This window comes from Petaurus breviceps, unplaced genomic scaffold (genome assembly GCF_028583685.1).
Source record: "Petaurus breviceps papuanus isolate PSGF00001 unplaced genomic scaffold, PetGlider_PUasm1.0 90849, whole genome shotgun sequence".
NCBI lineage: Eukaryota > Metazoa > Chordata > Mammalia > Diprotodontia > Petauridae > Petaurus > Petaurus breviceps.
In genome coordinates this window covers 23964524-23987412 of record NW_027187361.1, presented here as the reverse complement: position 1 = coordinate 23987412, position 22889 = coordinate 23964524, and the positions used below count along the sequence as shown (strand labels likewise).

Below are 22889 nucleotides of genomic sequence, written 5' to 3'. Positions count from 1 at the left end.
TCTCTCTCTCTCTCTCTCTCTCTCTCTCTCTCTCTCTCTCTCTCTATTTATTTTTAGTTTTCAACATTCATTTCCATGAGATTTTGAATTACAGGTTTTTCTCCCCATCTTTCCCTTATCCCCACCCAAAAATAGCAAGCCTACTGAATGCCCATTCCCCCAGTCTGTTCTGTCTTTTATCCTCCCCCATCACCTCCCTAACTTTCTAGTAGGGCAAGATGGATTTCTATACCCCAGTGCTGGTATATCTTATTTCCCAGTTGCATGTAAAAAACAATTTTTTAAACATTTATTTTTAAAACTTTGAGTTCCAGATTTAAAGATGGTAAGGTCTCCCCATCTTTTTTTTCCTTTTTGGTGGGGGGAAGGCAGAACAATTGGGGTTAAGTGACTTGCCCAAGGTCACACAGCTAGTAAGTGTTAAGTGCCTGAGGCCACATTTGAACTCGGGTCTTCCTGACTCCAGGGCCAGTGCTCTATTCACTGCACCACCTAGCTGTCCCTTCCTCCCATCTCTCTTAACGACAGAGCTGCAATAGGATTGTGATATATAGTTAGACCATACTTGAAACAAATTCTGTTAAAGGGCACTCTGAATTGAAAAGGAGATAGATTAAGGGGTAATTGTCTGCTTTATAAAAGCATCCTTTGCTTTACCGAAAGATTTCTTAGTAGTCTCCCTGTTGTTTTCAGAATTTTACTCAGTTTATGAATATTTGAATTGCCTCTTTGGAAGGGGATCTTCTTTTTTATAGAGTGACTTATAGCTATAATTATTCTTATGGGAAACAATCCTTCTTTCCCTCTCCACTCTAACCATACAGGGTGAGACTCAAATCCTTCGTCCAGAACAGACATTAGATATTCCAGACCTCCCTAATTTGAAATAAATTTGTTATAATCCCTCACATTTTTAATCACTTTGCTTGGGAGAAAGGCAGTGATTTGCCTTGGAAATACTATTTCTGTACTCTTGCTGAACTCACCACTCCATTAGATGCCCTTATCTCTTTTTCCCCATTGTTACGTTGTGTCTATTTTCTTCACTATATTTCCTTGTCATTTTTGACTATTTTTAAATTTTAAGTTTTTAAGATTTTAGATTAAGACTTGGCAAGAGAACTCAGAGGTCATTTAAGCTAACCTCTTTATTTTACAAATGGAGAAACTGAGATTCCTATATGTGAAATGACCTGCTTATTTTAATGGTCATATACAGGTCAGCAACAGATTTGAGTCCTAGGTCTTCTGATTCTGAATCCATTGTTCTTTCCATCATATCACTGTTAAAGGGATAGGCAGAATATATGTTTAACATGCCTAATATTATACTCAGTATATATGCTTAATAAATGCTTATGATGATTGCTTCAGGACACAAGTAGAGACAATTATTACATTATGATAACCAATATTTTATTGAACAGCAATTAGAATTTAACTACTTTGTATTTATTTTATTTATATTTATTCTGTATTTACATACACACATATATTTGTACACACACTTTTTTGTCACTGCTATTAAAATGTAGCCTCTTTGTAAGGATTGATTCATTCTTTGTATTTGTATCCTGTCTAGAACAGTGCCCAGTACATAGTAGATAATTAATAAATGCTTATTGTTTGATGAGAGTAGCTGATGAAATCCTCACAAAATCTTTTGAAGATGCAAAAATTTTTGTCAGCATTTTTGCAGACAAGGAAACCTAGTCATTGAAAAAATGTCACTCAGCAAATTGTTAGTACTTATTTTAAACCCTATATGGCTCCTCGTTCCATTCTAGTAGTGTCTTAACATGAATAATAAGTCTAATATCTCAATACCCTGTCCCTGGGGTCAGCAGAGAGATGTAAGATGCAAAGGGAAACATGTCTTGAACATCCCAGCTTACCATCAAAAAGAAAACAGGGAATAGGAAAACCTTATCAGAAGGCGTGAGGTCTTCTCAGATTTAATGTACCACTTTATTCTGGTTCTCTGGAAGCTAGCTTCCATCCTGGATCTCTCATTGCAGTTTTAATAGTACTGGTCTTCAAGTTGAAGTCTCAACCCAGCTTATATCCTGTTTCCATTCTTGTGTTCTCTTTTCCCATTCTGAACCTTGAGAAGACAGACTAATTTAGATTCCTTCAAACCATGGGAATGTCATTAACCAATCTTTTTTTCGTACCCTAGTAAAAGGACTTGACTAGAACATTTAGCTCAATAAGGAAATCAAAGCATACCAGTAGTGACTGAATCTGAAGGGATTTTTTGTGTGATATGTGTATGTAAAAATATCTTAGATTTCTATAATGCTTCAAGGTTTATGAAATGCTTTCCTAATAGCAACTCTGCAAGAAAAGTAGTGCAAGTATTATTATTTCCATTTGCAGATAGGGAAACTGAGACTGAGAGGTTAAGTGATGTGCCTATGGTATACAGTTAGTAAGTGCCAGAGCCAAGCTTCCTTTCCAGCTCTCTTGATTCCCAGGCCAAGGCTCTTTCTGTTACACTGCACTACCATTCAATCTCTCATACTTTATATCTTTAGGTTAGAAACCTGTGAGTATATTTTTAGAAACTGCTCTTGTTTGTTCACCACGTGCTACAGAAATGAACTAAAGTATTAAATATTTCCCAAATATCATCTGTTCTTTTTTCTTTCATTTATTAAAGAAATTTTTCAGCTTTGCAATACTATTAAAATTAGAGTAGTCTAAAGCCATCAGCAAGTACTATTTGCAATGGGGATAAGCTAGAAGCCTTCCCAATAAGCTCAGGGGTGAAGTAAGAAAGCCCATTATCAGTATTGCACTAGAAATGCTAGCTATATCACTAAAAGAAGAAAAAGAAATTGAAGGAATTATACTAGGCAATGAGGAAATAAAATTATCACTCTCTGCAGATGACATGATGGTATACTTGGAGAATACTGGAGAATCTACTAAAAAAACTGTTTGAAATAATTAACAACCTTAGCAAAGTTGCAGGGTATAAAATCCCACATAATTCCCACATAAAGAGTCAAATAAATCATCAGCATTTCTGTATATTACCAGCAGTGTCCAACAGCACAAAAAGACGTTCCATTTTAAATAATTGTAGACAATATAAAATACTTGGCAGGCTGCCTGCCAAGACAAGCCCAATTACATAGTGGCAAAAAACTTTTAACACAAATAAATTCAGATCTGAAAAATCAGGGAGTATTAATTGTTCATGGGTAGGCCAAACCAATATAATAAAAATGACAATTATACCTAAATTAATTTATTTATTCAGCACAGTATTAATCAAAGTATCCAAAATTATTTATAGAAGTAGAAACAAATAATAAATTTCATAAAAATATAACAAGATGTTATTAACAAATAATTTATCTGGAATAATAATAACAAATATATGCTAACAATAACAAAATAATAGTAACAATATCAATAAAAAAATTCATCTGGAAGAACAAAAGGTCAAGAATATCAAGGGAATTACTGAAAAAAATGGGAAGGAAGTTGACCTAGCAGTACCAGATATCAAATTATATTATAAAGTAGTAATCATCAAAACAATCTGTCACTGGCTAAGATAGAGAGAGAGTGGTTAATCAGTGGAATAGATTGCACATACAATAAATAGTGGATACGGATCATAGTAATACACTATCTAATAAACACAAAGATAAAAATTTGGGGGCAAAAACAAAAATTACTGGGAAAACTAGAAAGCAATTTGGCAGAAACTAGGTTTAGACCAACATTTCACACCATATACCAAAATTAGGTCAAAATGGGTATGTGATTTAGATATGAAGGGTGATATACCATAAGCATATTAGGAGAGCATGGAATAGTTTAGCTTTTAGATCTATCATAGGGAAAGAACTTAGCACCAAAGAATATGGAGAGTGTTATGTGATATAAAATGGATAATTTTGATTTCATTAAATTAAAAAAGTTTTTGCACAAACAAAACCAGTGCAGCCAAGATTAGAAGGAAAGCAGAAAGATGGGAGACAATTTTATAGCGAGTTTCTTTAACAGAAGTCTTATTTCTCAAAGAAAAAGAGAAATGAGCCAAGTTTTTAGGAAGAAAAGTCATTCCCCAGCTGACAAATGGTCAAAGAATATGAATAAGCAGTTTCAGATGGAGAAATCAAGGCTATCTATAGCCATATGAAAAAAAAAATGCTCCAAACCAATATTGATTAGAAAACCACAAATTAAAACAACTCTGAGGTACCATATACTTATCAGATTGCCTAATATGACAAAAATGAAAATTCTAGATGCTGAAGAAGATGTAGGAAAATTGGGACACTAACACACTGGAGTTGTGAAATGATTCAACCATTCTGGGGAATAATTTGGAATTATGCCCAAAGGGCTATAAAACTATGTATATGCTTTGACTCAGTGATACAACTACTAGATCTCTATCCTTAAGAGATTTTAAAAAATGAAAAGGATGTATATGTATAAAAATATTTATAGCAGTTCTTTCTGTGGTGGCAAAAAATTGGAAATTGAGGAGATGCCCATCCATTGGGGAATGACTGAACAAACTGTAGTGCTTGAGTGTGATGAAATACTACTGTGCTACAAGAAATGATGAGCAGGATGGTTTCGTTTACATGAACTGATGCAAAGTGAATTGAGCAGAGCTGGGAGAACATTGTACAGAATAACAGCAATACTGTACAGTAATCAGCTGTGAATGACTTAGCTATTCTCAGGAATACAAAGATCCAAGACAATTCCTAAAGGATTTAGGATGAAAAATTACCATCAACCTCCAGGCAAAGAACTGATGTAATCTGAATGCAGATCAAAGCATTGATTTTTTGGGTCTTTTTTTTTGGTTTTATTGGGTCTGTGTTTTCTTTCACAGCATGACTAATATGGTTTTTTTTTTTCATGACTGCATGTGCATAACCTATATCAAATTGCTTGATGTCTAATTATCGCCTCTATGTAGATATTTCCAAGATTTTTATAGCCAACTCTAGTCTTTCTCCTGAGCTCTAGTCTTACATTATTGACTGCTTATTTGTTGTTTCAAACTGGCTGTCCCATAAGCATCTTTAAGTCCATGTGTCCAAAACATTACCCTTCCATCCCTCTTCTCCACTCATCCAGATTCACAACCTCCATGGTTTTTAAGTCCTCATTCAGTCATTCCATATATCCAGTCAGTTTCCAAAGCTCATCATTTTTTTCTCTGCATCTTTTTCATATATGTCCCCTTTCCAATGTATACAATCACCATCCTAGTTGAAGTCCTCATTGGCTCCCATTCTTCCTGTTGTGGTGGCAGAATAGTTTTATTTTCTTTGTATTCCCAGAGCTTAGCACACTGTGGGACACGTAGTATGCATTTAATAAGTCCTTTTGATTGATTAAGCACTTCTCTAGGACTCATCTGTGTATTCTGCTTGGTGCTAGGCAATCCTATTATACCCCCCTTAGCAACTCACCATCCCACTCTGCCCAGTGACTGTTCCAGACCTTTTTGTCCCTCCTCAAATCTCCCATAGTCCCCACCTGTGTGCCACAGTCTTAGCTGAGAATCTTGTCCCATGTTTTATGGAAAAAATCGAGGCCATTTGCTGTGAGCTCCCTATTCGGTCCTCTTCATCATCCCCTATCACTCAGAGGCATTCTGCCACTGTCTCCTCTTTCACCCATGTTTCACATGATGAGGTGACCTCACTCCTTAACAAGCCTAACCCCTCTCTCTGTTCAAGTGATGTCATTTCATCCCATCTTCTCCACCAGATTGCCCCCTTTGTCATTCCCAAGCTGTCACTTATTTTTAATCTCTCTGTCTACTAGCTCATTCCCCACTGCCTACAGACATGCCCATGTGTCTGCCAGCCTCTTCCCCAGTCCTCTCTTCCCTGTTACTGTGGAGGGCAACACCATCCTCCCTGGCCCTCAGACTTGTAACCTAGGAGTCATCCTTGATTTCTGTCTTCCATGGCCAGTCTGTTGCCAAAGACTGTCAATTTCATGTTTGCGACATCTTTTGAATATGCCGCCTTCTGTCCTCTGAGACTCCCCCCACTCTAGATCAGGCCAGCATCACCTTGTGCCTGTATTGTTGCAATAGCCTGCTGGTGGGTCTGCCTCCCTCGGGTCTTTCCCCACTCCATTCTTTTTCTAGAAGTGATTTTCCTAAATTAGGGGTCTGATCAGGACACCCTCCAACTCCATAAGCACCAGTGGCTCCCTGTCACCTCCAGGATCAAATATGACGCGATAGAGCTTTTCATAACTTATCCCCCTCTCACCTCTCTAGTTCTCCTAAACTTTACTCTGGGCTCTGTACTTTTTGACCAGTGACGCTGGCCTCCTGGCTGTTCCATGTATAAGACATTCCATCTGTCGGCTTTAGGCATTCTCTCTGGCTGCCCCCATACCTAGAATGCCCCCCCAACTCCACCTACTGGCTTCTCTGGCTTCCTCCAAGTCCCAGATAGAACCCTAACTTCTCCAGGAAAATGTTCCTAATGTCTTAATTTCATTGCCATCCCTTTTAAATTATTTCCTATTTATCCCATAAATAGCTTGTTTATACATATTTGTTTGCTTGTTGTCTTCCCCATTAAAGTGTAAGTTCCTTGGGAGCGGGGACTATCTTTTGCCTCTTTTTGTAATTTCACTGCTTAGCTCAGTGTAGCACATAGTAGGCCCTTATATTGATTCATCATAAAATGTTTCAGGTTTTTGGTTTTTTTTTGCTTTTTGGAGGGCAATTGGGGTTAAGTGACTTGCCCAAGGTGACATGGATAGTTTTTGTGTTAAGTGTCTGAGGCCAGATTTGAACTCAGGTCCTCCTGACTCCAGGGCCAGTGCTCTATTCACTGGACCACCTAGCTGCCCCCAAAATGTTTCAGTTTGAGTGGAGGGAGGTTCTATACCAGGAGTCTCCCAGGAATCATAAATCCTTTTGGGTATTTATATAACCCATTTTGTTAGAATTTTTGTTGTTTTTGTTCGGTTGTATCTGACTCTGTGACCTAATTTGGGGTTTTCTTGGCAAAGATACTGAGTGGTTTGCCATTTCCTTCTCTAGTTCATTTTACAGATGGGGAAACTGAGGCAAACAGGGTTAAGGGACTTGCCTAGGGTCACACAGCCAGTGTGTCTGAAGCCAGATTTGAACTTAGGAAGAGGAGTCTTCTAGCCTCTACACCGCCTAACTGGCCTTTTTTGTTAGAATAAAGAATATTAATTAACTTACTGTAGTTTATAAGGTATAAACAGAGACATGTAATCTGATGCTAATTTTAAAAAGAAATAGATTGTACAGATACTATACTACCTTAACCCCAGATATCACTTTAACTAAACATCTATTTTTATTAACTATTGTATAGCCCAATCAAATTCTGATTTTAACTTTGGGTCAGCTACAGAATTTCAGATTTAGAAGGCATTCCTAGAGCTTGGTTGGGCCTCATACCTTTATAGCCTTAAAATTCTTGCACCCTGTCAAGCTACTTAGTTTCTCAGAAGTCTCCCAGTTTTCTCCTTTCTGCTTGTAATTCAAGCACGGATTCTTCACGGTTTTTGTTTGTCATGAACAGTCTGCTGAAGCCTATGAACCTTTCTTCAGAATGTCTTTTTTTAAAAATCATAATTGAGGAATTCCTAAATTTCAGTTAGAAGTTAGTGAAAATAGAAATGTGATTTTCCCATCCAGTTTCATGGACACCCTTAAATCTATTCATTGAGCCCAGGTTAAGAATTTCTACATTAAGGGACTTCTGGGGACTCTGAAGGTATCTTCTCATTTTCTCTCTTTGATGTCTCTCTTCTGCCTTATGGTAACATGGCATGATAAGAGCAGAAAATCCCCCCAAAATATGGACTACACATAGACAATCCTTTTTTTCCTACTCTCCCTCCCAAACAGGATATGCTGATTTGAATGACAGCCTTGCTTTCTAGGAGGGAAACCCTATTTCTTCTTGTCTCTAGGTTAAAAGAATAGGTAAAATGCATTGTTAATTCCTAGTGTTGACAGGATACCAAAACTCAAGTACGAAAAATATAGCTGCTTAATGAAGTAAATAAAAAAATATTTGAAATACCTTTGCTGAAGTTGCACCAGTGAATTCCCCTATACTTCTATACTAACTGGAATTTTAAAGTTATAGTTCATCTTTTGATTTATTCCCATGAATGCAGAGGGAGCCATTTCTTGGGAGACAGATAAGTCTGGTTCTGGGGCAGCCAGACTGAAGTCACTGAAGTCCAAGCATTCCTCAAGTGCTTTCTCTTTGGCATCTGTGCTTTGTCTTGCCTTGCATCTCTTTTCTGGAGAAGATCCTGGGATCATCTGTGGAGACCTTCATCTCCTGGGCATCATTGGACTTCTGCAATCAAAGATGCTCCTGCATTGATTGAAGTGTTAACGTCTTTCCGAGTTGTTTGTTGTAACAATGTTCATGTTACTGTATAAATTGTTCTCTTGGCTCTGCTCACTTCAATTTGTTTCAGTTCCTAAGGGACTTCCTGGATTAGTCTGAAACGGTTTCCTTTCTTTTTTTGGGGGGGGGTCTTTATTAATTTGTTTGTTTACTTTTAGTTTACAAGATTTAGTTCCAAATTTTTCCCCCTCCCTCTCTTCCCCCCACCCCATGGCAGCATTCAATCAAGTATAGGATCTGCAAATACTTTCACATTAGACATTAGTCAGGTTGTAAAGAAGGGTTGTAACCAATGGAATGAACAATGGGAAAGAGGAAACAAAACCAAACAAGAAAAAGAGAGAGAGCAGGGAGTTTGCTTCAATCTGCATTGAAACTCTGTTCTTTCTAAACTGTTCCCTTTCATCATTTCTTAGAGCACAACACATTTTTATACAATAATTTGCTCAACTATCCTCCTAATTAATGGGCATACCCCCGGTTTCCAATTCTTTGCCACTGTAAACAGGGATGCTTAGAAATATTTTTCTATGCATGTTTTCCCCCTCTTCTTTTGATGTCTTTGGGGTATAGTATGTAATGTAGCCTCTAGACCCCTCCTCCCTCACTTTCCCCAGTCTGAGACTCATAGGTTCATGTCCCTTCTGAGCTTTGGAGAACACCTAAAAGGAATTAGTTGTGATGAATCTGGGCTGCAGGGTTGGCAGAAGCTTCTGCCTCGATGGATCTGAGCTATGTTTCCCATTTTCAAATAAGCTGATACAGAATAATAATGTGACAGAACACCAGCAATGGGAATTGTACCCTGCTCACTAAGTATGTTCTATGATTGCAGCTGTCACCAGGAGCACCAGGGAACAGATCTGTGCCACAACACCTGTTCCTTCCTGCCCTGGTGATTCAGCTGCTGTGCTTTATTGTACTAAATATCACTTCCATGTTCCTGTAATGCCCCATCCCTCTGATGAAATTCATTGACACTGTTTGAGTCTAAGCCCTGGTTTTTCTCCAAATCCTTCCCCCCAAACAAGTCAGAATCAGTTATGGGATATCATAGGAAAATAATAGTACATTTATTTAAAGTAGAAAGAAAGGTAAAGGATAAGCAATGAAAATCAAACAACAAACTCTCTCATAACATGTTTCATAAAACAACCTCCTCTCATCCTTCTATACTGAAAGGGCACAAGTCTACTCATCCCAGTTCCTGGTGCTGTCTTACAAGCCCAGTGCTTACTTCAGGTCACAGCATCTGTGCTTTTGTCATTATGAACAACACATTCTTGGGTCCCCATAAAACTTACAGATCAAGGGTCTTTAACTTTTTTGTGTGTCATGGACCCCCTTTGTCAGTCTAGTAAAACCTATGAACCCCTTCCCAAAATAATGTTTTTGTTTTTATTTTTTTTAATAAGTTAACGTAATAATTTTTAGTTTTCTTTTTTTTTGGAGGGCAATTGGGGTTAAGTGACTTGCCCAAGGTCACTATTTTTAGTTTTCAATATTCACTTCCATAAGTTTAAAATTTTGTCCTCCTTCCTTTCCTCCCTTCTCTCCAAGACATAATGCAATCTGAGATAAGCTCTACATATACATTCCCAAAATAATGTTTTTAAATGTATAAAATAAGATAAATGGGATTACAAAGGAAATGATATTGAAATAGTCATCAAAATAATTTTTAAAAAATATATGGACCCCATACTAATAATCCTTATTCAACATATTTTATACAATTTGTTCATCATTTGATGTCAAAATAGACAACTCTTGTCAAGAACAAACATTTTTCTTATATCACTACCCAAGACATTAGTCATTTTTATGAGTTATCCTTCAATAGATTCCATTGTTGGAGATTGCTTTGAATTACATTGAGCAAATTAGATGTTTCTGAAGTCCTGGGCTGTTTTTGAATATGTTGAACAAATTTGAAAGTGCAGAATATAATCAAAAGGAAATTGATCTGGAAAAAATAAATAAACTCATTAATTCAAGCAGAATGTCTATCCAGGAGTCACTCACATCCTTGGCTGTCACATTTACACATTTTATCCTTTGTAATCACTTTTACTGCTTGCTGCTCAATGTGAGGGAGAAATGAGAGGAATCAGAGGTCTTTAGAGTATCCGCTAAGTGAAAACATAATTTTCCTCTCTTATACTTCACATCAACCTCAGAAAGCTGATGAGATAGTGACCAGGATTCCTAGGCTAGTTTTTGCTGTTTTGTTTGGCCTCAGAGAGTAGAGCTATTAATAACATATAGGCATTTCAGAGAAGGTTACCTTGCACTTAATTTGAGGAAATAATTCCCAAGGAATTATTTGTCTAAAAGTAGAATGGACTGCTTCAGGAGGTGGTGAGTTCTTCATTACATAGTAGGCATTTACATATATTGGTTCTTTAGTTGAAGTAAATCATCAGTGGTTTTCTAATGGAAGCTAGATTCCCATTTGGTTGTTTTTTTTTTTCTTTGCTTTTTTTTTTTGGAGGGGGGAGGGCAGGGTAATTAGGGTTAAGTGATTTGCCCGAGGTCACATGGCCAGTAAGTGTGTGGAGTGTCCGAGGCCGGATTTGAACTCAGGTCCTCCTGATTCCAGGGCCGGCGCTCTATTCACTGCACCACCTAGTGGCCCCTAGATTCCCATTTGTTTAGGAATCTTGGAGGGCATATATCGGTTGGGCCACATAACCTGTGAGACTTACTTCAAATCTAAGATTCTATTATTCTGTTTCTCTCTCTTTCTCTCCTTAGTGTGGATCACTAAGTCTTTAGTTAGCATTGAGTTGCTGAAAGGGGTTGTGGCCATTCACATTAAAGGAAGATTCAGTCACACACACACACACCCTCCCCCACCCCTGTCTCTCCCTGTCTCTCTCTCTCTCTCTCTCTCTCTCTGTCTCTCTCTCTGTCTGTCTCTCTCTGTTTGTCTCTCTGTCTGTCTGTCTCTCTCTTTCTCTCTCTCTGTCTCATACTAGGAGTTTTCAAGGTTACTTTTTTGTTATTTCTTTGGACCCAGGCTTGATCTCTCTAACAACATGGACAAATACAGTGTTTGCTCTCAAGAGGGTCCAAGTTTAGATTGAACTGAGGGAGACCTGAGAAAATTAATCATAGGTTACAGTGGATGAAGAGTATGCAGATGAGATACTCTGTGCTGTTTTTGCCTTATTACAGTAAGCTAGAAAAAATAAGGCTGGATTACAGATCTGCTTTTTTCCTGGAAAGTGTCAACTGGCCACGACTTCTATTGGTATGTTTTAGAGGAGCCATCCAACCTTGTTCTAATGTAAAACTGATAACATCAATATGGATAAAAGGTCATAGAATATACAATAAACTATACAATACTGTACAAAAACCAAGAGAAGGTGTGGTAGCAAAAGCTAGATCCTTGGACAGAGAGCAAATCCATAATTTGTACTTTGTATAGAATAAATGTCTACCAACCATGGTTTGGGTTTGGGGTCTGGGGATATGAGACTGTGGATGTTGGTTAGAAGATAAGGTCATCTCATTTTCTATTTATTCAGGAAGTCAGAGAAGGCTTTGTGTAAATAATAAGACACCCTAGAAAAATAGGGGCCATACTTTATTCAAGTTTATATATCTCCAGGTGTCTAATTCGGTGCTTTGCATACAATAGGTATTTAATAAATGTTGGATCGAGATGAAGTTAGTAATTCAGTCCTGATTCTGCATTCCTTATGTATTCCTAGAGCTCCACATTTAGAGAAAGGATAGCAGGATTTAGGGCCATTGGGTCTGGCCATCCACTGACTGCCACTTTTCCCATCTAAGTTTTAGTTTTCTCATTTGTAAAATGGGGACAATACTCCTTGTTTTGCCTGTTTCTCAGGGTTGTTGTGAGAAAGTACTTCACAAACCCTAAAGTGCTGTATGAGTGTGAGCTGTTATTATCCCTCCCATTCCTTTAGTCAGGACAGCTCGCTTCCTTTGTAGAGTTATGTCTGACATTTCTATTGTGAAATCCTTCCCAATACACTCCACCCTCTGGCCTCTCTGCAGAGCTTACACAATATTTTTCTCTACTAGTGTCTTTTGTGTGTGCTCTTATTTATTTAAATATCAATTTTATTTTTTAACATGAATTTTTTTAGAAATAATTTTATTAGCTTAAAACACCAACAAAACAAATTCAACGTGCATTTCTAACTGTTTAAAAAAGGGGGGAGTATTTCAACATATAATATGTTCATAGCAACTTATTAGTTATTTCCTTGAATGTTAATATCCCCTTTGCTTGTTGTGTATGTGTCTTCCCTTTCATGGAGTAGTCCATGTGAACATAACGTGAGTTCTGTTTTCTTTGAGCTGCAGCATTTGATCTTTCTATGTATTTTTCATCCACTTCTGTCTTGTCTCCTAAATTAGATCACTAGCTCCTTGAAGCCAAGACTTGTTTCATCTGCCTCTTTCGGATCCCCCCGTGGCACTTCGTACCGGAGTCTGCATGCACATGTTGCTTTTATAAATGTTATTGACAGACTGGTACTTCTGCTTTTAGCAGTGACAACCCCACCCACTGTGCTTGCTTATTTTTTCCCTTGTGGGTGATGGGAGACATAAGTCCACGTTTCCCTTGAGGTGACTTGGAGTTCAGAAATGGTACATTTTAAAATACTATAAACAGAAGAAACAAAGGTGCTTATTTCGCTGTCTCAGAGACGTTCTGTTTGCAGAGACTTCTTGAGGAGGACTCTGGGGAAGGGGAGATGAACACATAAGTGCCTACTGAGAGCCTCATTTGCACTTTATTCCCAGCTCATAATTAGCAAAGCTAAGGAGAAGCGAGGTCCTGGCAGGCTGTGCCATATACTGCAGTGAACAAAGTAGAGATGTTCTTATTTTTGCAGGCTAATTCTTTCTCCAAGAGCTCCTCCTATGTCAGCTGAGACAATAAGGTTCTTGTTCAGAGTGAAAGACCTCGGTCTCCTACCACTGTGAATAATAACCTTTGTTGATGGATAACCTTTCTGGTAACTTGAGAGCCCCATCTCTAAGCAGGCTAGTGACAAGGCCGATAATCTAGTGCTGTGGATCTAAGAACTCCAATGAAGTTTCCAAGGTCAGACTTCAGCAACTATTAAAAAAAAACCCTCAGCAGATGAAGTGAGAACAAACACTAAGTTACCTGGGCTGTGTTTAACTAATGTAATCTTAGATACACAACACGAAAGAGATCAGATTCAGCTTATATAACAGGGGGAAGAGAAGGCGCTAGGCAGTGTATGTTGAATTTTCTTTTTGGAAGTTCTTCCATGGTGTATCCACCTACACACAAAAGCACTGTGAAATGCACCAGCCCACTCATACACGTGTATTAACAGACTGGATGCAGATTAGTGCAGCTATCATTTTGGAAAATACTTTGCAACAACTGTAAAGGACTGTTCCAGAGGAACTCATAACTCTGGTGCCTCTGGAAATAGCTGCTTGATCATTGCAAAATCTGTAAGAATGCGGATCAATCCTTTTTCAAAGATACTTAAGGAAATGGAATAGAATGAGTTAGGTCTGTGGGACTCCCAGTCTATATCTGGAAATTAGTGTGCCATGAAGCACTAAAAATTCTGTTGCCACTCACAGCTCATTTGTATCATTTGTCAAAATGATATTTTCCCTGAAGTGAGATTGACCATTTCTTCCTTCGGTTTACAGGTAGTTGTGAATGAATTCTAGGTAATTTTAAAAATATTTTGGGGGCCTTTTATTCAAAAACGCAGCACAAGGGCCTTGACTCTAGATCCAGTGCTTTTGCTACCATGGACATAATATTCCAGAGGCAGAATTGAGTTTCCTCTGAAGATACAATTCAGAGGATATTTCATTAGGACCAGGCCAATTGTATGCCAGTAAGCTCACACCTGGACCCATCAAGAGAGTTACAGTACCCTTCTGACATGCCATTTAGCCTTCATCTTTGTGTGTAATAGCTAACTTGTAGGCATGGGCAAAACATACCTGAATAACACCTCTTATTCAGTGGGTATCAGTAGAATAATGAAACTGTGCTAGACTAAACTATGGAAACCTAGACTAAATTTGTTGACCCAAGGAATTCCTGAATTGTAATAAGCAAATAAAATTCAGTCTCAGCTACCATGAATACATTGAAGGCTAAGACTCCTTCACTATTCTCACTTTTCATCACTGGCTGTATTATACCTATTATGTTCAAGAATTTAGAAGCTATAGTAAAGATGTATATGTTTACCGAATAGGAGGCTTGGGGCGGGGGGCAGAGAAGGGAGAGCTAGAGACTTCATTTTCAGCTCTAGGGACACTGAGTTAGTGTCCCCACTGAGTTGTATACAGCTGTGACTGTCAAGAGACTGATTAATCATAAGGATTGACATGTTTTCACACTCATTTGAACAAGCTTGTTGGAGATGTATATGTTCTTTCTGTGTGGATACCCTCAGAGACCTTGAACCTACAATTAGTTTCTGTTGTACTGACTGAAAATGGACCTCCATATTTTTGTACATAGCTGCCCCTCCCACAGTCCCTGATTCAGGGCTGTCTCAAGAAATCATTCAAAATATATGTAAGGTGAAATGGTTTAAAATGGCAGGGAGCCCAGAATCGGTTCAGCCATGTTTCAGCAAGGCTTGCAAACATGGAGTGGTGGTCAGCTTGCCAAGCTGAAATTTGAGAAACTGGGCAGCTTTGAAGGAGACCTCTATAAAGACTGGTTCCGGTTCTTTGATGCCAGATCAACCCTTGTAAGTTTCATAGAGATTCTACTTTTTTTCTTTCATTTCCTTGAGGATGCCTTTGTACAGACTGAGCAGGTAATAGCCCAACCTCTTGGGGCCCCAAATGAGCAGGCTATACCCCAGTTCAGTGTGACTGTGGTTGACTTACAAAAAAACATGAGGGACAAGGACCCTCAGATCAAAAAGAAGAATAGATGTTTGACGTGTCTGAGTCCCGTGACACAGACTGGATACGCCCCGGAGTCATGGCTAAACTAGTTCTTGTACTTGTACTGCGTTCTGTCAGAACAAGTGGTCTGTAATTGATCACAGATGCGTTTAATACTTTGACTCTAATACCCCCAAGTAATAAATGCTGTGTTTCCACCTCTCTTTTAGCATTCCTTTATGCTTTATTTGTGCTATCACCTAAAAATGTATCTGATGGGTGTATTTTAGTGTATGTTGGGTTGGAATAGGTTTAATCATAGGAATGACAGTCCTAGGAGATAGGGGGAAACGCACTACCCAGATGTTTAACATGGTACAAAAACATCAAGAATTCTTTGTTTATTTAATAAGAACCCATGACTGTATGTACACAGCCCTGCCCCAGGCGCTGGTTCATACAAAGAGGAATGAGATGCTGTTCCTATTCTTTTTTTTTTTTGCCTTTTGGAGGGGGGAAGGCAGGGAAGTTGGGGTTAAGTGACTTGTCCAAGGTCACACAGCTAGTAAGTGTTAAGTGTCTGAGGTCGGACTGGAACTCAGGTCCTCCCGACTCCAGGGCCAGTGCTCTATTCACTGTGCCACCTAGCCACCTCTGCTGTTCCTATTCTTAAGGACCTTGCAGTCTAGTTGAAGAGATAAGACATTTGCACAAATAACTCTAAGACAAATTAGAATATGATGGGCATGTAAGAGAAGCATATATGAAGTGTCTTAAGAGAACTAAGGAAATGGGGGTAGAATGAAACAGAGAGAGGGAGAGGAAGAGAGAGGGGAAAAAAGCAGAGAGGAGGGAGGGAGAGAAGGTGAAAAGAAGGAAGGAGAGAAGAAAGACAGGAAAGAGAGAGAGAGAGAGAGAGAGAGAGAGGTTTTGTCTTTGAAGGAAATCAAGGAAAGCTTTTTGGAAAGATGACATTTCATTTTGATTAAGTGTTTAATAAATGTGTGTTCTCTTGATCTTCATTGTAATTAGAATGCAACTAAGAGGGAGGAGTAAATTTCAAGCATATGATGATAGGAACAAAGGTACAGAAGTGGTAAAGGGCACTGTGGATTTGAAGATTAATGGCTAGAAAGACAGAATGGATTGAAATTGTGCAGCATCTGGAATGCTAAGATTTGGTGACTTCATTTTTTTTAATTCAAGTTTCTCCTCCACCTCTCATTTTCTTCACCACTCTTATTGAAAAAAAACAAACAAAACTCTTGTAACAAATATGCTTAGTCAGTCAAAATAAATCCCAACATTGTCCATGTCCAAAAAATATGTGTCTTAGTGTGTGCCTAGAATCCATCATCCCTTTGTCAGGAGATAAGTAGCACATACATCATTGTTGGTCCTCTGGAATTGTGTTTGTCATTGGGTTGATCAGAGTTTTTAAGTCTTCCAAAGTGGTTTGTCTCGGCAATATTGGTGTTCTTGTATAAATTGCTTCTCCAGTTCTGCTCACTTTGCTATGCATCAGTTCATACAAATCTTCCCATATTTCTCTGAATCTGTTGCTTTCATTATTTCTTACAGCTTTTGAATACATGAGATAATGCCATACGTTTTATTATCAGCACTAATTGGGACCTAACTGTATTAAGTGTGTACTATGTGTTATACACTGTGTTAAGCACAATATAATAGTGAAACAATCTCTGCCCTCAGAGAGCTTATATTCTAATTGGAGGTTGGGAGAAAAAAAAGCAGTATGCATAGGTCAGTGGTGACCAGGTAAGAGAATTTAGGTCTGGAGAGTCACAAGGATAGTGAGCATAGCCAGGGAGCAATTAATTTAACTCTCATTCCCAAATCAAGTAGGGAAGGGAGGTATTTATGGCATGTCAGAGAGCAGAAGGGACAAGGCAATAGGTGGCATGAACTGTGAAGCATGGTCTGGTCTGATAAAATTGGCTAGGTGAATTCTCATTCACTCACCAAAATCAGGTTAGTTCATCTCTAAGGTAGGAGTTTCTTTCTCTCTCTCTTTTTTTTAAGCAGTCGGGGTTAAGTAACTTGCCCAAGGTTACACAGCCAGGTGTTTCTGGGTGTGGTGCTAAGTGTCTGAGTCCGGATTCGATCCCAGGTCATCCCGACACTGGGGCCAGTGTTATTACTCACTGCACCACCTAGCCGCCCCTAAGGTAGGAGTTTCAAAGCTTAATGGATTAACTTTACTTATTTTCAAATAGAGATTTGGCCCCAAAGTGAGTATGTAGCACTTTATTTCGAAGAACTTTCATATACATCATCTCACTTGATTCACACATGGTCTTATGAAGTCAGTAGAGCTGGTGGTATTATATTTGTTTAAAAGTGAATAAACTGAGACGCAGAGAAATGGAAATTTTCGCACAGTTGAGTGACGAAGCCAGAATTCTGGTCTCCTCTGTACTCTTCTTATTCTTGCTATATTATGTTTATGTGTACGTGTATAATTGCCCCAATAGATTGCAGGTCTCTTTGAAGACAGAGACTATCTTATTTGTACTTGTATATCTTGATCTGGTGCCTGAAATCAAAAGGTATACAATAGGAACTGAATAAATATTTAATGGATGAATAGAAGTTGGTTTTCATGATTCCTCATCTAGTCCAGTTTTTGTTTTACTATGTAGTTCCTGCCTGTTCCCCTAATTTTCTGGGGGTTTTTTTGGAGGGCAATTGGGGTTAAGTGACTTGCCCAAGGTCACATGGCTAGTAAGCGTTAAGTGTGTGAGGCCGGATTTAAACTCAGGCCTTCCTGACTCCAGGGCCAGTGCTCTATTCACTGTGCCACCTAGCCACCCCCAGGTCTGTGTCTTTTACTTGTGCTACCTGAATTAATTGCTATTTTATTGTGTTATGACTGCTAAAGGATACATTTAGTAATGGATTTTTTTTACATTTGTATGCAATTATTCTGAGCCCTAATACATGATCATTTTTGTAAAATACCATACAATAGCACAATTATTTAGTAATTCCATTCAGAAGGTGCCAAAAATATTTTATTTGTAGACTATCAGTTTTTTCAATTATATATTTTCATTTTTGCTAATATTTCTGTTAGACTTGTCTAGCTCAGAAAGAGAAACATTAAAAGCTCCTACTACCATGTTACTCATATTACTATGTTACTGTCTGTCTTTTTGTCATTCAGTTAAGTTTTTCTTAATTTAAATACTATGCCATTTAATGTTGACTTTGGTTCATTGCCTGTATAGTACCTGTAAGCATAATGTAAATTTTTTGTCTTTGAGAAGTAGTATAGACTTTTACACACAAAAAGAAACTTAGAAAGTACAGCCATCATCAAAATTTAGAAAGCAAATATTTTTTATCTTTGAAAGAAAGAAAAACAAGAAATAGGGTGTGGAGAAGTCTATCTATGAGCGTCAGTTCTTAACCTCAATCTGAGATTTAAATTACTATCACTGAGCAGCTCTTGGGGGATCTTGAGGATTAACTGGAGAGACTAAAAAAACAAAAAGGAGGAAGAGGGAAACTGAGAATATATGGCTAAAATATAAGTGTAGTGTAAAGATATCCTGGGTTTGAAGTCAGAGGGCCATAGTTCAAATCCCATGTCTGCTACCAATCAACAGTAATTTCATCTCTCTCACTTCAGTTTGTCCATGTAAAATGTAGGAGCTGGACTAGATCTTCTCCAAGGTCCCTTTCTGTTTATATGTGTGATATATATATATTCCAAAGAATTTCTCATGGGCTATATCCAAGGTAGACTAAAGCACTGGTGGCCAGAACATACTTCTCCCATCTGATCTAAATTCTTACTCTCCCTTCCAGTGAAGGTTGTGGAATCCAAATCGAAATGTGCGTGCTGGTAGCTGTGTGGGTATGTTTGCCATGTTGGAATGGCCAATTCTACAAACAACTTTTTTTCAAGTTGAAAAGCATTATGGTACAGTGAAAAGAGGATTGGGCTTGGCATTAGGAGAGACTTTGGTTTAAATCAGCTTATGATACTGACTAGCTGTGTGACCATGGGTAAATCACTTAGACTTTTTGAGCCTCAATTTTATTTTTTTTTTAAGGGGAAGTGTAGGGCATTTGGGGTTAAGTGACTCTCCCAAGGTAACACAACTAGCAAGTAGTAAGTGTCTGTGTCCAGATTTTGAACTCAGGTCCTCCTAACTCTAGGGCTGCACCACCTAGCTGCCCTGAGCCTCAGTTTCTTGATCTGTAAAATGTAGGTAATTATAGATCACAATACCTATGTCATGGTATTATTATTATTATAATCCAATGAATTTGCTGTAAATTTTAAAAACTTCATTACATCACTATCCAAGTATTAGCTATTATTTTTTCTAGGCCTGTGATTGTGATTTCATAATTGTAGGGAACTCCCAGTATAGAAACTCCCCACACAGATACAGATGAGCAACTTGCCAGTAACTTCTTGTATTAGAAATTTGCCTAGATCGTCAGCAGGATGTCTTGTTTGGGGTCAAACAGCTAGTATGTGTCGCTCTTCCTGATTCCAAAACCATGCCCCGATCCGCTCTGCCTCTTTACCCCTCAGGAATGCCATCATCATAAACGTTCTTGTGTAGGGCTGTACAGTCACAAAACACTCTATACTCATTCTCTGATTCAGTCCTGACTGTATAGCCCAGTGGCTATATAGCAATGTAAGTATTGTGATCTGAACTTCACAGATGAAGAAGCCGTGACTTTGAGAGATTAAGGGACCAAAACCTTCCAGCTGTTAAGTAAAGGCAGGATTGGAACCCAGGTTTTCTGACTTTAAGGTCAGATCTATTTGCATGTCACCATGACATGCAAATGCACCTGTGTTTGCCCGTGTTATTTGGACTATTTTCAAGAATGCTAGATGCTGCCGTGGGATTCCCGAGCACCATGGCAACCTGGTGCCCAAAACTTGTTATGCCCTCATCTATTGCGAAAATCTCTATTGACAGATGGGAAAAATGAGACCTCAAGAAAGTAAGTGAAAATATAATGGTTTTAATCTTGAAAACACTAGTTTGGGGAAGAAAATGAAGCAGCCCAAAATAGGTACTTAATTTGGCAATGCAGTCTAGGTCTATCAGATAATTGCATAATAATAGTATTAATATTTTAACATTAAGGTCTCTAGTAAGAGGATATCTGTGATTGAGTCCAAGGTAACTAAACTTGGATAAACCACATCTTAGGATACTAAAAGAACTTGTGGTTATAATTGTTGAGCTGCTATAATTGCTTTTTTTCTTTTCTTTAAATCAGAGAGATGAGGAGACATGCCATAGGGTTGGTATACTGGAAGGGTCACTCTTTGGCTCTGGAGTCAGAGTTCTGGGTTCAAATTCTAACTCTGATGATATCTTACTGTATAAAAAATCTTGGGCAAGTCATTTAGGTATCACTTTCCTTACTTGTGAAATGAGATAGTTGGATTGATGGCCTTTGAGATACTTAGCTCCAAATCTATGATTCTATCACTAGAGATGAGCAAATATCGGAGTCTGCAAATGGGGAAAATGGAATCCTCAACTCGCCACTTACTCTCCATATCCAGTCACTTCTCGAGTCCTGTTGATTCTAATTTCATGACCCTCTCATATACACCCCTCTTCTCTCCTCTGATACTGCCACCTCATCACCTCATACCTGGACTATTACAGTATCTGCTGGTGGGCTTCCTCCCCTGCCTCAAGTTTCTACCCTCTTCAGCCTATCTTCACTCAGCTGTGCAGCTGATCTTCCTTAAGTGAGGATCTGACCCTGTCATCCATTGTTCATTAAGCTCAGTGACTCCTTATTACCTCCAGGATCAAATACAAAATCCTTTGTTTGGCTTTGAAAGCCCTTCTTGACCTGTTCCTATCTTTTCAGGCTTCTTACACTTTACTCCTTTCCAAGGACTTTTAAGTCGAGTGACACCGGCCTCCATGCTGTTTCTTACACACGATATGCTATCTCTTGATTGTGTCTTTGCATTGGCAGTGCCCCATGTCTGGAATTCCCTCTTTCCTCATCTGTCTCCTGGCTTCACTGACTTCTTCAAGCCCCAGCTAAAATCCAATTTTCTGTAACAAGGCTTTCCTGATCTGCCTTAATGCTACTACTTTCCCTCTATGATTATCTCTGGTTTATGGTGTGTGTGTGTGTGTGTGTGTGTGTGTGTGTGCGCGCGCGCTAAATAGCAGCTAGACTAGTAGCTCAGGCAGGGGCCAGATATAGCACATCTGGAATTCAGTAAAACTTTTGACTCATTCTCTCCTGATACCCTTGTCTTATGTATAAGGTAAAGGAATGCTGGTTGAATAATAGTATGTTTGATTGAATTTGGAACTGGTTGAAGGGCCACACCCAAAGAATGTTGATTAATGGACTAATGTCAACCCAGAGGGAGGTCTCTAGTGGAGTATCTTAGCTGTATAAATACTTTATCAATATGAAGTAACAGCTGAGATGTTTATCAAAGTTGTGAAACAGCTCAAATACTTACATGCATTTATAACCTCACTGAGCCATATATGCTCACCCATTCTGTATGACTTTTTTTTGTTCCTTTTTTTTGGAGAGCAGTTGGGGTTAAGTGACTTGCCCAAGGTCACACGGCTAGTAAGTGTTAAGTGTCTAAGGCCTGATTTGAACTCAGGTCCTTCTGACATCAGGACCGATGCTCTATTAACTGCACCACCTAGCCCCCCATTCTATATGACTTTTGTCCATATCTTCCCATAAATTCTTCAGAGTGAATCCATCCCAGTGTTCTGGGGGCCTTCCTCAGTTCTTAACATAATGAGGATGGCAATGGAGTATGTGGGCTGGCCATCTGTTATCCCTCTCACCACAAAATAAGCTATTTTTAAAAATCATATATATATATATATATATATATATATATATATATATATGTATGTATACAATGAGCACTTTATTCTATTTGGCCTTTTCAATTCTTTGTTTGTAATATGCCCACCACATACCATTCAGTTGTCCTGAGGTCTTCCTCAATCTTAGTTGGAGACTTTAGTGTTCTGTGACTTACTGCCATACAAAGTCACTGGAAAGATATTATTATTATTGCTTTTTGGAGGGCAGTTGGGGTTAAATGACTTGCCCAAAGTCACATGGCTAGTAAATGTGTCAAGTGTCTGAGGCCGGATTTGAACTCAGATCCTCCTGATTCCATGGCCTCTGCTCTCTTCACCGCACCACCTAGCCACCCCAAGATATTATTATTTAAAAGATGAATCTTTTTGTGATTCACTGATAAAAAATGTTAACACAGGACCAAGCAGATTCCGGGGGCACTTTATGGAAGCCATCTTTCCAGGTTAATATAGAAACATTATGACTGCTTGGGGGAGCAACCATTCAACCCGTTATGAATCCCCCTAACTGCTTTGTTATCAAGTTTGTTCCTTACCATCTTGTCCACTAGAAGACAGTGACTTTGTCAAATGCCTTGCTGAAATCTAGGTAAATTATATTACTCCATAATGAAGTTGGTAACTTTTTCAAAACAGGAAATGTGATTAGTCTGACATGACCCATTGTAGGTGAAACCAGGTT

At 38.5% G+C, this 22889-nt stretch overlaps 1 protein-coding gene across 3 annotated transcripts in view; it reads left to right on the top strand.

Moving 5' to 3' along the window:
• The window catches only part of CRACDL (CRACD like), a 230089-nt gene that overhangs the window by 30947 nt on the left and 176253 nt on the right, over window positions 1-22889 (top strand). Inside the window, exon 1 of one of the 3 annotated variants that reach the window (XM_069072983.1) lies at window positions 14695-15169. The exons of the other annotated variants lie outside the window; for them this stretch is intronic. Within the exon in view, the coding sequence (XP_068929084.1) occupies window positions 15153-15169 (17 nt within the window). The 5' untranslated portion in view covers window positions 14695-15152. Of the gene's footprint in view, window positions 1-14694; window positions 15170-22889 lie in introns of those variants that run through there. 3 annotated transcript variants of the gene reach the window in all.